Consider the following 15620-nt stretch of genomic DNA (forward strand, 5'->3'; position numbering starts at 1 on the left):
ATGAGCTGGACTAAGAAAGCACCCCTAATGCACAGAAAGACATCTTTGCGAACACTTACCGTAGCAAATCATAGAGACGATACCCCACAGACATGGATAACACTTCGTCCCCCCAGTCCTGAAGAAGGCCATTCTCACTAGAAGCTTCAAAAAATAGCTTTATTTGGCCGCAACATTATAGTGTCGACCTCCTTGTTGTAAATTTATCACATTGTGGTTTTTGTACTCCAGAAATGCATCACGCTCTGGAGAGGACATGCCTTTATGGAAATGTTGTCACGAATGACAGGAAATGTGCATTCTATGAGTCAAATCCTTTGGATCAAATTGGATGGTACACAGTGGTACTACCACGCTGAAAGAAAATGTCCGGTTTTGGGTCATAATGTGGAATATGAAGAAATTGATTTGTTTAATAAACAACCGTGGGTCAAAGATTTGGTTGACCCATTAGTAAAAATGTGCTGTATGTTGCGAGTGTGTAATAATACACCAAAGGACTTTACATGCGACCCTCGCACCCTGATCATTTGTTAAATATTAGTGTTTTCAAATGAACAGTGCGTACGGCCCTTGAAATTCAAGGTAAAAAAGTATTTTGCATGGACGTTAAGGTGACAAACCTTGAAATTCAGATAAAGCCACCTTAACTTGGTGGCCACTGTTGTGCAGTCTAGGACCACAATGATGGCATCACAGACGTCGTCAGGGTTATCACTGGAGACATGTTAACACCACTGATTAAATCCGTGATGGAATCAGACATCCTTAATAACTTATCTAAAGGTCCTTATGAACTAAAAACGAGGCCGCTGCCTTTACCATGGCGAAGGCTTTGGACACAGTGCATGGCCAAAGGCCATGGCTAGTGGCTGGTTAGTATTTTACAGTGGTCATGGCCAGAGGCTGTGGGCACTGGCCATAGGACGTTAGTGTTGTAATCTAATCACATTCCATCAGTGGTGTCACTAGTGATGTCATCATAGGCTGCACCACAAGGGGTGCAAAGTTAAGGTGGCTTTAACTGAATTTCAGGGGTTTTGTTGTGTTAAGTTCTCACCTTAACTTCCCTGCGACAAACGTTTTTCCTTGCTGTACCTTCATACTCCCATAAGAGATTATATACACACACACTGGGGGGTGTATGTTATGGGGAGTTTAAAAAAAGGTTTTGGGGGAGAAAAGAAACTTTCAACCTGATATGTAAAAAAATAGGAAAGGCCATTTGAGCCAAGTCACGCATTCGACAATGCCACCTAGTAAGCATTGCTGGAGGATCACCTCTTCTGAGCCACAACAGCAAGGCATTGTGGGTATGCAAATTAGCCAAAAACAAACCTTTTTCTCCAGGAAATTGTCTTTAAGAGGGTGGTACCACTTTAGGATGTAGGTCTCGGGAGGATAGCCCAGCGGCAACGTGCTCGCCTTGGAAGCAAGACGACACTGAGCAACACAGGTTCGGTCCGCGCTTAGAAACCTCTGGGTATTAAATGCGTCATAAATAACCATCATATCATACCCATCGGGTACATTAAAAGAACGTATTGAAAAATACTGATGCCCACTCTGCTGCGTTTTGAAACTCAAGCTTTTCTTCGTGTTTTTGTCCCCTGCATGATTTCTAGTATACGGGGGGCACCCCTGTAGCCCCTGAACCCAATAATACTAAAGTAGGAGTGCGGGCACACCCCTGCTCACCTACCCGTGTATTTTATACCTATGCCGAATGTGCCAAAACCGTACCTTTTGGGTTGATAACGCTACTTTATACATAGCTTTTAAAAAATTCCTGGAGAAAAAGGGTTGCATTTGAGCTAACTTGCATACCCACAATGCCTTGCTGTGAACTAGAGGAACTTCAAGTGATGGTTACTAGGTGGTGTGGAATGTGCGACTTGGCGCAAATGGACTTATACATATATACCCCATTATGCTTTAAAAGGCTTCTAGATGTGACCAAATGCTCAGGTATAGATTACCAAACATTGGGTTAATGTCACAAGTATGTTCGTATGACACGAAATCGGTCTGGTAAATCAAGAGTGGCTAGTTAGCTGTCGATGTCAAGCCAACCAGGCTGCCCTGAACTATAACTAGAGCCTTAAATAACCTCCAGCAATTTCAATCCCTGCACATGTACGAGACCAGGTCAAAAGCAATGGGTACCAATGCACTTCATCAACGTTGTGTGTTGATTGCATTCGCCGGCTCATGCTGCCAAACTGCTAGCAGGTGTATCAGCGTGCACAGAGTTGCACTGCATGGTTTTACTACACTAAAAGAAACATGCAGCGTTGCATTACGGGTATGCCTTCTCAGGGGTATATGTGATTCTGTTTGGGTTATGCCAAGTTATCTAGGCTGCAAAACCCATCGTTCCAGATGCTCATCACCTTACCCATTATGCCCAATGCACATTTTGTGAAGTTTCACAGGTGCACTAGGATGAGGATATATGTTCTGCCATATACATGGCCTCCAGGCAGATATGAAAATAAGAGGGGGTTTGTCGGTCAGAGGGAAAGCACATGAGCACTTTTTCTACAGTGTTGGTAATTTCAGTTCAGAAAAACTGGTCACCGAGTTTGCTTCTTGGCGAGCATGCAAGGTGTTGCATCCATTGAGAGTTCCCATGGTGCAAGGATGGATTGGTCAGATTTAGATTGTACAAGTTATTTAAGGAGGTGCAAAGTACTTCTGTTTGGGGAATAACAGGTGTGTGGTATATTTGCAGGAGTATGGAATGTTTTAGTATGGGTAAGTGGGAGAAACTTGCAATCCACCTAGCAACAGCTTAAGTCAGTCTCCCTGGTAGCTTGTTGGGTAACAAACCCAGTGTGCAGTGGTATGGAATTGCTTATTTATATAGCAATGCCTATACACAGGCAAGTGTTTCAAAGCACTCAAGGAGGGTGGGAAAAAAAAAAGTCGCTCAGAGCCTTTGAATTTCGGGGACGATAGTGGTCTGAACAGACAGTAAGTCCGTAAAAAAAATACATTTAACAGTTGGCGACACAGCAAATAGGTCTGATTGCAATTCTGAAGTTTTAACAGTGCAATTAAAGGGGAGAAGACAAGGGAGAATAGCCGATCTTAGACGCATCGAGCAAGTGCACCCGGTCAGTTGAGACTGGGGTAAGTGCCAAGAGAGCCACCTGTGGGTTAATTTGTCAAGTGCAGTGAGTTTGGGTGGGGTGTAGGGCCCTGAGGCAAGTGCGGAAGGACTGGTGGGCGTGCTGGGGACCAGTGAGACTGAGGTACACCAGGCAGCCTGCTGTAAGGAAGAGGAGGGAGAAAGGGAAGAACAAAAAGTTAGCCGGAGAGAAGATATTGAGAAGTTTCCGGAATTTACAGAGATCCGGCTGAAGACGGAGGGTGGCAGTGGACAGCTGAGTTTGCCAAGTTAGCTTGGCACATTAAGCACTGCTCCTATGAAGCGTTTTGAAATGGTTCCTTTCTTGAATTTCCTTCAGTTTTGAAAATTACTATCTGGATTCATTTGTTGTGGTGAGGTTGGCATGCACGACACAGATTTCGTTGGAACAGTATTATCCTTCACACACAAAACACTGGCTATCATCTCCCTCGTGTCCAGGATAGATAACACCTTCAGGTTCACCTCGGATTGCTGGACTATTTACTGAGGAACTGCAAGGAATATAAAACACAGCTGCCAGATTTCTCAATCTCACACGAAGGAAAAAGATAATTCCAGTGCCAAGGATGCTGCATTGGCCCGAGTCAAATAGTGATCGCATTCAAAACAATGTGCATAACAGAGCAATCCACGGCTTCAGATGAATTCATACAAAAAAAATCGTCTACCAGCCCACTCAGATCCAGCGACGACATACGCGTAGACCCTAAACCATACACGAGGAAAAAGCTTGGTGGATCAGCATTCCCTTGCTTAGCTCTAAAACATTGGAACTCCCTCCCACGAGAAATACTAATATGAAGGACAATCTAAAATTCCCAAAACCTGGCATCATGAAATGAACCCACAGCTGAGGAGTAGGGAGAATGCTGCAGTGGGGTGCAGGAAGTAGAGGTGTCTGAATGCGAGGGAGTGTGTATGGTGTATCCTTCCTTATAGAGGGTCAAAGGGGAAACAGGGAAGGGAGATGGGCCAGATTTAATTGGACCCCTGATAGAGAAACAGGGGAGAGGCGTCCTGATCTCAGAAAGGATGGACCTCAGGGCACAGGAACTCCCATGCCCTAGAGGAACCCGTGGGAATTGTAACTGCAGCACACCAAATGTACTAAAGAGCAAGCGACATGGGCAGCACACTGGGGGTAGGAAAAGTACTGCGACTAATCCCCTAAAAACCCACAGTCTGCATAAGTTTTGGGTAGGGTGGCCAACTGTCCCGTATTTTGCAGGATTGTCCCGTAGTTTGCAGAGTGGCTGTGCAGGACACAGTTTGTCCTGAATTGCTTTGTTCTCTGGAGTGACTCTCGGGAGACAGCAAATCGAGACAACCTCCGTCCGGCCCAGCCACTCTGCAAACCAGAATGTTCAACAAGGGAAGGGATATGGGCCAACATAGTTCGCCATAACCGGGCTAAGAAAGGCCACTTCCACAAACCAACCCTACTAAAAACTCACCTTTCTGCATATACCTCTCAGACTCAGCTAAAAACAATTATACCCCTGGAGCACAACAAACGCACGTACTTCATCAACCCCATATAGCCTATATTTTTTATTTTAACATTTAGTTTATACAAATGTTTATTACAAACAACCAATCCCGTACAAAACAAGAGAAAGATTTGGAAAGTTCAAGACAAGACACATCAGACAACCTTTTCGGGCATCCTCTAATTCTACAAGGTTGCACATAGTTAATACTTATTCACTACAGAAATATTGTATCCTCTATCTTTCGACTGAACTCTAATATACAACACTGCGGTAATATACTACACTGCGGAACACCCCACGCCTCTCTTGTTTTTTAACTCAAGTACGTGTGCAAGTAGTTCACAACTTCAAATCATCCGGTAAGACTTTGTCCAGGAAATCAATTACCGCATAAGTTCGATGGACATCGTTGCTTGAAAGCACCGTGAACCACCAATCTTTTATTTTGTTGTAAACGGGATCGTAGTTCCCCCAACATAAGATCTCACATTTACTAATTCTGCACATTCCGTTATCAGATGTTCTTCAGCAGTCAAAAAGAATCTACAAATGTTATCAATTGTGTCGATATTGTGTTTGATTCAAAGTACAGCTTTTGTTTGGTATGCATTCACCCGTAGCCTCAAAAACTTGGTGTGGGGTTACCTTGAAGGAAATTTTTAAGATATTTTGGTAACAGATCTAGGCTGTTAGGCGCTAGACCTAAGTACAGAGAGGCCTTCAACGCGGCACAATTTTCATTGTTCTGTATCCAGCTCCACTGCCGCAATTTTTTTTGGGCTAATTGTGGGGAGGACATCACAGTGTCCCACTTTATTTCGGCCTCGGCTAAAATTAACTTTATTTTGTTGGCCCAGCACCTCAGGATACCATCGTGGTGATGCTGCGAGGTCGAATCCAAGAATCGATAGGCAGGAGCAGGATCATTTAAGTATATTTTCCTTAACGTAGAGACGGATCTCCATAGCACATGAACATAGTCTATATACCTCGCCCAACAGCACATGGAACGGATGGATGGAAAGGACAGAGTGGATATATCTCTGTACCTCATATTTATGCTATGTATATGCTATGCACCTTACGACACCCTCTCCCTCTACTGACTTGAACTGCAGTTCCTGATGGCGTTCAACCTACCAGCGCACTGAGGTCATACCAAGGATACATAAGGCGCTATATAAATGCCAAGCAACATACGAGCTACCAACCGAAATACACCTACGCTCAATAAAGTGTTAACCAAACTTAAGCTGCCAATAGCACATCACCGCTATATTGCTCTCTCTCCCCTGATCAGTCCTACCAACTTACCCTCCAGCTTCCCTTGCTTTACGGCTCAGCCAAGAAACCATTCAGGTGGAAACCATGCACTGTATAAGAAGAGTTAGCATAACATGTGACAATCGAGATAATTGCAAGTGTTCGGTATGGAAAATTGAGAACAGGTATGATCGGCCAGGCAAAACTTAATGTTTCAGGGTACATCAGCATTCCGAGGCTGCACTTGGTTTCTGGTCTGGTTCCCCATTTCCGTAGGCCATGGTATGAGCAGTTCAGTTTTAGCTGGGTTGAATTTAAGGTTGCTGATGTGTTTCTTTAAGCAGGGTTTAGGACTTTCCAGAGACATCACACTAGTTTGAAATGGACACTAGTGAACATATTGCATTACGTACCAGTAGTATGCGATAATAGTCGCTGGAAATAACATCCACTGACTTTTTTTTTAAAAGCACTAAACCACCGCCCCCAACATATTTTTGGACTGGTGCAATTATATAAACAACCCCCATTCCTAGTATATTTGGGGAAATTGTTGGATAGTGCCTTGCGTGACATCAAACCATAATCTCACACCTTTTTATGGGGCTCGGGTACACCTCCCCCCGACCTCGCCTTTTAATCTAAGCAATAGTAGGTCCTGCAAATGGTACGAGGGTTTGAGTTCACATGGTTCCGCCTCTCTCCAGGTCGCGCAGTGGGGCAGGCCTCGGATCCCCTATCTGTAGGGGTTCTTGCTCACGACCCCCACAAAAAGGTGATACGAATAAAATCACTTGCCTATATGCTGACCCCACCAGTCTGCGCCGTTAGACTTGGAGAATGCCCGAACAGTGTTTAATTTAGGACTCCTACTGTTGCATTTAAATTCCCTCGCCTACCAAGTATCCATTTCAAACGCTAGACTTTGCTTCTGTGCCCTTCCTACACAGATGGCAAAGGCCTTCAACGCCAGGCTTTTCTAGCACAGCGTTTGCCCCAGAGGTCTCCCTCCGTCACAGACATGGATTACACACCCCGCAGATGGTGTAGGCCTCAGATCCCCGGGCTCGAGTACCCACTTGCCCCTCCCCCAATTGGTCAACCCGTGCACTCACCCTTCAGCGAGGTTTCCACCAGCCGCAGGTACAGCTCAGAGTTCTTGTTGCCGTGGCTCATTCGCTGGGCCAGGCCGCTGCGCTGCAGGACGCACTCCTCGAACTGCACCACGTTCTGGTGGCGGCGGCGCAGGCTGTTCAGAGCCCAGAACTCGGAGAGGGCGAGCTCCACGTTCTCGGGCGCATCGCAGCGGATGCGCTTGACAGCCACGCGGGCCCCAGAACGCCGGGCCTGCGCCTCATACACCACGCCGTAGCTGCCGCGCCCGATCTCAGATAGCAGAGAGTAACGGGGTCGGGAGGGCGCGGGTAAGTGACTGGGAGTTGGAGGGCGGCGCGGGGGTTTCCCGCCTGTCTCCATGGCCTCCGGTTCCGGGGAATTCACGAGCGGCTGCAGCAGGCGCAGGGCTGGGCCCCGCCGCTTCTTACGCTCCGCGCCGCCACCAATGCTCTTTGTCCCACGCGTGCCTCCGTTGAGCGTCGCGGTCTCCATGGCTGTACCGGGCCGGTCCCCGCCCTCATCACGGCTCCAACGGCGGCGGCGACGACTCACAGCAGCTGTAGTGGGACAAAACAAGAGGCGTACTGAGGAGGAGTGGTGGTGGTGCCTGAGAAGGCTAGACAGAGTACACTAAGCGCACGCGCCGGCCTCTTAGAGACTGACTGAGCCAGTAGTTCAACGGCGGGCAAGTGAAGCAAGCAGGGCGAGACCACATTACAAAACGGGGGGTAGGATGAAAGCTGGTTTCAGCACTACGCCGTACAGGCAGTTAGAATACTAGGCTCACTGTGCGTATGTGGAATTGCGCAGAGCTGTCACGCAAGCCCCTTACTGAGAGAGGGAGAAGATTGGGACGCGGAAGGCTGACAAAGTTACCTTTTCCTACCCACTATGGTACCGTCTGCTCTGCCCCCCAACAACTGTAAACAAGAGTTGAAATGGAAGAATCCATAAAGGTCACTAATACGAGGGGGTTGCTCTCATCACTGGAACATCGCCCCTAGCCGTGTCCCTTTGCCAAGAGTTGACTAAGCGCGGCGCAGCAAGGTCCCCACTGTGTGGTTTGAAGTGCACACACTGGGAGTTGGAGGTTCTTACCTGTTCCGGACTTCATCGGCATGGACCTGCGTCGCATACCCCCTCCCCACTTGGTACGCCCTGCCATGCATGCGCTTATCTAAGCCGCCCCTTCTTAGAGTGCGGAAGTGCGCGGTCGCGCGTGCGTGCGCGGGAGATTGAAAAAACTGGAGCTGACGATGTACAGTAAGCATTCGGGGAGGGTGGAGCGCGTGGGCGCTGCTTGCGCCTAGGCGACGAGGGCGGGATGTTAGGGTGGCCAGCGGTCAGCTGGGGGACAGCCAGCGCACGGGCAGAGACGTAATAGGCGCCCCACTGGGAGTCACGCCGTTAGGGGTTGGTTACTACAAGGAGGATGAGTTTCAATATACCGTAAATGAAGTAGCGATTGGTTCAGAAACTACTTATTGTGCAGCATAAAGGAGGAACCTATTAGAACGTGTGTTCAAACCACGAGTGTGATGATGATAAACGTCAGTTGAAAGCAGCAGGAGTATGTTTAAAGGCGTGCGAACCAAGGACTACAGCATTCGTTTTATAGAGCAACATGAAAATAGGTTGACCCATTTTTTTATTTTCAAAATCTGGACAGGCCAACATAAAAGTAAGACTAGAAACCCAAGCCCACCTCCCCCCTGCCCCCTCCAATGCCACCACCACTGTCACCTCCCCCCCCTCCATGGGATCAAACATTAAAATAAATATTTCCAGCACTTCTCATAAAACTGCAGTCGTGATACTACGGGACCCGTTGGCCTTGTTGTGTGGGAGGGACTAAGGGGGGTGGGTGGGACAAGGGAAGTTACGGGGCACAGGAAAGGGAAGGCAGTGTAAAGAAATAGAGACTTGAACAGATGTGCTGTCTCAGTCTCGTTTTTCTTGGGCCCGACCTGGTGCACAGGTGGCAGGTGTTAGATGCTGGTTTTCCGGAGGCCCAGCGCGAGGAGCTGGCTCCGGTCCCGGAGGCCGCGTGGCCTGGAGCGCGGCCTAGGCAGGAGCGCTAAATAACGACACACACACGCTGGCATGCATTCGCCCGGAACTGCCTTCCTCTCCAGGGGGCGGGGCTTTTATTGAGCTGCCCTACGTCACCGCGCTGCGGGACGTAGGGCGGATATAACATCCCTCCTTTATTTCAAAATGGCCTAACAAAACAAACATAAACACCATGCTCAACTATAAACTCCTGCCACTGCTGTTGGCTTAGCATACATAGTCATTCAGCCTCGCAGGCGGTCTCGTGGTCTCTCTCAGACTGTACCGCTTCGCTTGGGGGCTGTCCCCGCTCGGTTCGTAAGTCTGCTCACCTTCGCTGCATGTGTCCTCACTGCTGGGCAGTCTCGGTGATTGCCAGCTGTGATCCCCCGCGGATTTCTCCTCGGGGTCTTGCGCCGGCACGTCGCTGCTTTGTTGCTCGTTGTCGTCGTGAGGCCCCTCGCAATCCGTCCAGAGGTGCTGGGGCACGGGCTTGAACCAGGAGGCGTTCCTCGTTACTTCCCGACCTCCCCGTGTGACGGTTATCATGGTCCCACGCCGGTTGCTGATAGTCCATGGCAGTTCATCATACCTGGTGTCTAACTTGGATTTCGTGGGATTTCGCAACATGATGACTTGGTCGCCCACTCTGTGGTTTGAGGGCCTTGCTCTTCTCTTGGCGCTCATGTGAGCATTGGCCCGTGTTCTCCTCGCTTCCACGCGTGCATGGTCGACGTCGTCAGGGGTTCTGCTTGGATGATGGGGAATCGACGAGTTGATAATAGTACCGAACATAAGGTCCGCAGGTGGTATGCCCGTGGTGCTGTGGGGGGTGACCCGATAGTTCCTTAGGAACCGGAATAGGTCGATCCTCCACGGGCTGGCGTTTGCTTTTGATACTCGGAGTACCTTGTTGATGGTCCTCATGAATCGCTCGACGTCCCCATTAGCCTGTGGCCACCTTGGCATGATGTGGTGGTATTTGATGCCCAGTTCTTGTATGTATGACCGAAATTCCTCCCCTGTGAATGGGGGTCCATTGTCGCTCTTAATGGTCGTGGGCAGACCATGGGTGGCAAACATCTTTTCTATCACCGGGATGACCACTTCCGCGGCAGTGGACTCCAGTATCTCGACCTCTGGATAGCGTGAGTGCTCATCGATTGCCACCAGTAGATGTAGACCCTCTCTGATTTTGCAAAAGTCAATGCTGATCGCTTCCCATCGTGCCCGGCCACGCTCGGCCGATGGGATCGGTTCTGGGTCTGGTGGTCCACTCGTTATTTGGCAGGGTAGGCATGTGTTCACTAGGTCCTCAACACGATCGTCGATGTGAGGGAACCATACCCGGTGTCTGACCCGTGCCTTTGTTCTTGCAAGCCCTTGGTGTCCTTCATGTGCTAAGGCAACTATCCTGTCTTGCAGCCTTGGGGGTATGATGATGCGGTCACCCCTTAGCAGGAGCCCTCCCTCAGTGATTGAGAGGTCTTGTCGAACCGTGAACATGCCTGCTAGGAACTCCTTGGCCCCCTCGGTTCTGTTGCGTGTGTGCGACATGAAGTCTTTCCAGTTGCCTGACATAATGCGATCTTTTACCAGATCGCAACAGGGGTCATTCTGGGTTTCTGTTGCAATGTCCTCAATGTTTATCGCTTTGGGCCTCATGGTGTGGACCAATTGACAAATGTGCTCCTCCGTTTCTTCGGCGACTAACACTTCCTGCTGGGTGGCTGGTCGTGGGTGTAGCGACAGGAAATCCGCGGGGTTGCCGCTGCCCGGTTGGTAGAAAAGTTCGAAATCATATTGCTGGAGGTGTAGCAGCCACTTGGTGATTCTGGCTGGTGGGTGTGCCGATGACCCAATGAAGATTGGCAGTAGGGGCTTGTGGTCGGTGATCGCCGTGAACTTGCGCCCATATAGGTACATGTGGAAGTGTCGACACCCCCATAGAACGGCGATTGCCTCCTTTTCTATATGGGAGTACCTTTGTTCCGTTGCTGTGAGCGCCCTGGATGCATATGCAATCGACCTTTTTGTGCCCTCTTTCGTGACCTGCATCAGGATGGCTCCAAGTCCGACTGGGCTGGCATCCACAAATAGTTCTGTCGGGAGGTCCGTGTCATAGTAGGCCATCTTGGTATCAGTTGACAGGGAGTCTTTTATGCTCTCAAATGCTTCCTGGCATTCGGGCCCCCAGTCCCACTTGGTGCTGGCCTTTGTTAGCTCCCGCAGCGGTTCGGATAGGGTTGCTAAGTTCCGAATGAATCTGCCACAGTAGGTGGCCATTCCCAGGAAACTGCGCACCTCGGTGGGAGTCGTGGGGGGGCTGGCAGCTTGTATGTCCGCCACTTTCTGGGGATCAGGTGATATGCCGGTGCGGTCGAACCTGTATCCAAAAAGTTATTTCTGGTTTTAGGAATTCGCACTTCTCTCGATGGATTGTGAGTCCGGCGCTTTCCAGCCTGCCCAGTAGTGCCTTGAGTCTCACGATGTGTTCCTTGGTGTCCGGTGCATGTATTAGGATGTCATCGCTCACGTTCAATACCCCTGGTATGCCTCTGATGACCTCCTGGATGGTCTGTTGAAAAACCTCCGCGGCCGATGATATGCCGAAACTCAGGCGCTTGTACCTCCTCAGACCTAGGTGGGTTGAGAATGTGGTGATATAGCGCGACTCTCTGTGTAGCTTCAGCTGGTGGTACCCCGCCTTTAGGTCTACCTTTGAGAACACACACGATCCAGTGAGGTCAGTGATGATTTCATCAATTGTGGGTGTTATGTGTCGCTCTCTTTTTATGGCTGCATTGGGCAGGCGCATGTCAATGCAGATCCAAACTTTTCCTGGTTGTTTGGGCTTCCGGGTGACCACCATCGGGGAAACCCACGGTGTTGGTCCTGTGACTTCTTCAATAATACCAGCGGCTTCGAGTGACCTTAACTCCTTCTCAACTTGTTCCCTCATGTGGAAGGGTGTCCTTCGGTGTCTTACCGCGCGTGGTTGCACTGAATGATCAATATGTAGTTTGATGGTCTTTCCTTTGAGACAGCCTATCCCCCTCTGTAGCTTGGGGTGTTGCCTGAGGAAGTTCTCGACCTCGGATGTGTCGTCAACGTGGCATATGAATTTGACCACGCCCAGGTCTTCTGCCGCATCTCCGCTCAGCAGGCTTTCAATCCCCGCCTTGACAACATAGATCTTCGACCACAACTTCTGTTCGCCATGCACAAGAGTGGTGCGGAACCTCCCGATGACTGGTAGAGGTTTCCGACTGCCGTAGGCAAATAGCCGAGTGTCTGTGGATTTTAGCTCGGGTCGTGGTGCGAGAGTTTGGAAAACGGTGGTTGGCATGACGTTTACCGAGGCCCCCGTGTCAATGGTCATCTGTATGTCCTGGCCTTGTATGTTGACCATGCATTTACGTCGCCTGGCGGTTCTTTTTGGCGGTGCTGGCCCTTTGTTTAGTGTCGATACTAAGTACACCTTTCGGCCCTTTCCTTCGTTCTCCGTGCCTGCTGTTTGTCGTAGGGCTGAGAGGTCATCTCCCTCTTCTTCCGTCGAGGAGTTGACTACCGCTACCCTCCTCGCGCTGGCTTGTTTCTTTTTTTTCGATGACCCTTTTTCCTGGGATCCTTGTGGAGGCTGTAGTGGCGTGTTCACTGATCTGCACACTTTCGCGTAGTGATCCTTCCTGCCACATGCTCCGCACGTGGTGCCTTGCGCCGGGCAGTTTCGCCTTCCGTGCCTTTGACCCCACACCATCCACATTCGGTTGGTCCTGGTGCTCGAGGCTGCCACCTGTTCTGGGTATAACCGCTGCCACTTTCACTTCTCGTAGATTGTCTGAGATTTGAGCAACCATCGCTGTGGAAAGTGACGGCTGAAGTTTTTGTAGGGTCACTTCCATGTTGGCGGCCCTGGAGTGGGCGAGCTCCCTCTGTCGACCCAGTTCCAGGATGCGTTGTAGGGGGATGCCCTTTTCACTGAGCACGAGACGCCTCAGCTTCTCCGAGTGAATTCCATTTATGATTTGCCTCCTTATCTCCCTTTCAGTGTTCGTAAACTCACACGACATGGCCAGCTTCCTCAGCCTCGTGTGGTAAGCGTCGAGAGTCTCATCGGTGGCCTGGATGGTCGTGCAAAAGATAAAGGTTTCATAGTCTGGATTTAGTTGCGGGAGAAAATGTGCTGTTAGTGCGTCCTTCACACTCCGGTATGCGTCTTGGCCGTCATCGACATCCAGGGAGTTGAAAATGCGCAGCACCTCGTCGCCCACACTGAGGAGTAGATGAGCTTTCATCTTTCTGGAAGACGTGACGTCCTTACATTCCATGGCCATCTCAAACTTCTGTAGCCATAGCTGCCATCTGCGCCCACTGGACGATGGCTCCGTGAATGGGTCGAATGGTTGGATCAACGTCGACGAACTCCCCTGCGTGCGAGGCGGCGGTGACGCCATAGACAGGTTTGCCGCCATCCTGGACGGTGTTGAGGGTCCAGGGGTAGATGACCCAGTCGCCATGGTGTAGCGTGCGCTTGGTCAACGATACTCCGCCCTCTGGGTTCGTGCGCGCCCTGTGGTGAGGCGGTGTCCTACCGACACTTGTGCTCCGATGGATTGGCGCTTCGTGGCCCGTGTGCCATGCGAGGGGCGTTGTGCAGGTGATGACCGGGAAGACACGAGAAGAGAGAAAAAAAAAATTTTTTTTCACCCCCTTGAAGATGTGTGGGAGGGGAATGAGAAAAATTTATTATTTTTTTTTTTTTTGGGGGTGGGGGTCACGTGATCGTGGGGGCCCCCACCGGGTGTCCAAAAATTAACACGGAGCGTCCGTGTGGCATCCACGTGCGAAAATGGTGGTGGAGTGCGTGGATGCTCGCTAACTTCCTCGTCGCCATTGTTAGATGCTGGTTTTCCGGAGGCCCAGCGCGAGGAGCTGGCTCCGGTCCCGGAGGCCGCGTGGCCTGGAGCGTGGCCTAGGCAGGAGCGCTAAATAACGACACACACACGCTGGCATGCATTCGCCCGGAACTGCCTCCCTCTCCAGGGGGCGGGGCTTTTATTGAGCTGCCCTACGTCACCGCGCTGCGGGACGTAGGGCGGATATAACAGCAGGCATACCAGGAGTTGCAGGGCAACTGCGTACTGTTGGCTCTCACATTGGCAACAAAGAAGTTCCTGTTCCCACAGGTGTCCAGGTGTGGTGCACCTACTCTGAAGCAGCGCCACAGCCTTGCTCGATCCTCGCAGGCGGTGTTAACATTCTAAAGGTGCGAGAGCGGCAGATTGAAGCCGCATTTGTGCCAGTGGCACGTCCGGGCAACGGCAGTGATTGCTGAACACAGAGCGGGCGTCTGGCCACGCTTGCAGGGAAGCAAAGTGCAGGCGGCACCAGGCATCCCCATTCCTGTGCCATAATCTTGTGGTCGCGAGAAGAAAAACTATGAGCAGTTCCTATTTTCACTACGCGCCCAACATGGGTCTAAAGGGTGCAAAAGCAGCGCCAGAGGAGATTTAGGCCCAATCTAGCGGGTCCACCACCAGGCCACAGGTACAGCATCTGAGCCCTGGGTGCTCTAGCTAAGCACACATATTGTACCCTGCATACCCAAGACGGGGACACACACCTGTTACTGTGGACCCACAGAGGAGGGCAGCTGCGCAGACTTGACATCCCAGCTACTGTGTCTGCATGCCCCTCAGAGACCTTTCGCATAGCCCAGGGTGATACCATCCGGTGGCAAGTCCGTGTGGCCTTCTATTTGACCAACACAAGCAATTTAGGATCCAGATGGCATGCTGGGCGAAGGACTTCAAGGTCTACATCGGGGCAATGGGATACATGGACGATGAGAGGAAAAATAACCTGTTGACCCTGGCTGTAGCTGCAGCGGTCTGAGGCATCCAATATGGAATAGAAGGCGAAGTTCCAAGAGGCCCAGGTGACATATTTTGCACTGCACACAAATTTCGACTTCGAACGGCGTGTGTTTCAAACATCATCCCAGGAGCCGGGGGAAACCCTTGATACCTTCATCATGAGGCTACGCATCCGCATGAAACACTGCGTCTTTCACCAATACTCTAATGACGAGGCGCTCCGTTCCAAAGTGATATTTGGGTTTGAGTCGCCACCGTTTTGCAAAAAACTGCTACAGAAGCAAAGATCGCTAGACTAAACCCTTGTGATGGTCAGATCTCACTCTGCCATCTCCCTACAAGTCCAAAACATGGAAAGATAAAAATCGTGGCCTCGACCAAAGAGCATGAGTGGGTCCAAAAACTATCACGCAAGGGGAAAGCACCAGGAAACCTAGTATGACCTGTTATCAGTGTGGCTACAAATACCCACATGAAGGCACATGCCCCGCTCTGGGGCAGAAGTGCACAGCTTGTGGGGGAGAGGACCATTTCCGAGCAGTATGCGAACGCGCTCCCCAACCCTTGCCTCGAAATTCCTCACTGACAGGGAGCAGGCGGCACAAAAAGTACCCCAGGGAGGAACGCAGAAGCACTTCAGACCCAAGAAGACATAAACCG

General features: G+C 50.4%; 1 protein-coding gene and 1 long non-coding RNA gene across 3 annotated transcripts in view; one reads left to right on the forward strand and one right to left on the reverse strand.

The window, feature by feature from the left end:
- STK35 (serine/threonine kinase 35) overlaps positions 1–8399 on the reverse strand; it is a 123496-nt gene extending 115097 nt beyond the window's left edge. The window contains exons 1-2 of one of the 2 annotated variants that reach the window (XM_069650910.1): positions 8128–8399; positions 7029–7586 (exon numbers count right to left, since the gene is read on the reverse strand). In XM_069650910.1, the coding sequence (XP_069507011.1) occupies positions 7029–7586; positions 8128–8194 (625 nt within the window). In that variant the 5' untranslated portion in view covers positions 8195–8399. Of the gene's footprint in view, positions 1–7028; positions 7587–7905; positions 7995–8127 lie in introns of those variants that run through there. The other variant, XM_069650911.1, reaches the window with a different exon arrangement.
- The window catches only part of LOC138580395 (uncharacterized), an 84289-nt gene continuing 76898 nt past the window's right edge, over positions 8230–15620 (forward strand). Inside the window, exon 1 of the long non-coding RNA XR_011304246.1 lies at positions 8230–8292. This is a non-coding gene — a long non-coding RNA (uncharacterized lncRNA). The remainder of the gene's footprint in view (positions 8293–15620) is intronic.

The sequence above is a fragment of the Ambystoma mexicanum genome, chromosome 3p (assembly GCF_040938575.1).
Source record: "Ambystoma mexicanum isolate Mex_15411 chromosome 3p, UKY_AmexF1_1, whole genome shotgun sequence".
Lineage (NCBI taxonomy): Eukaryota > Metazoa > Chordata > Amphibia > Caudata > Ambystomatidae > Ambystoma > Ambystoma mexicanum.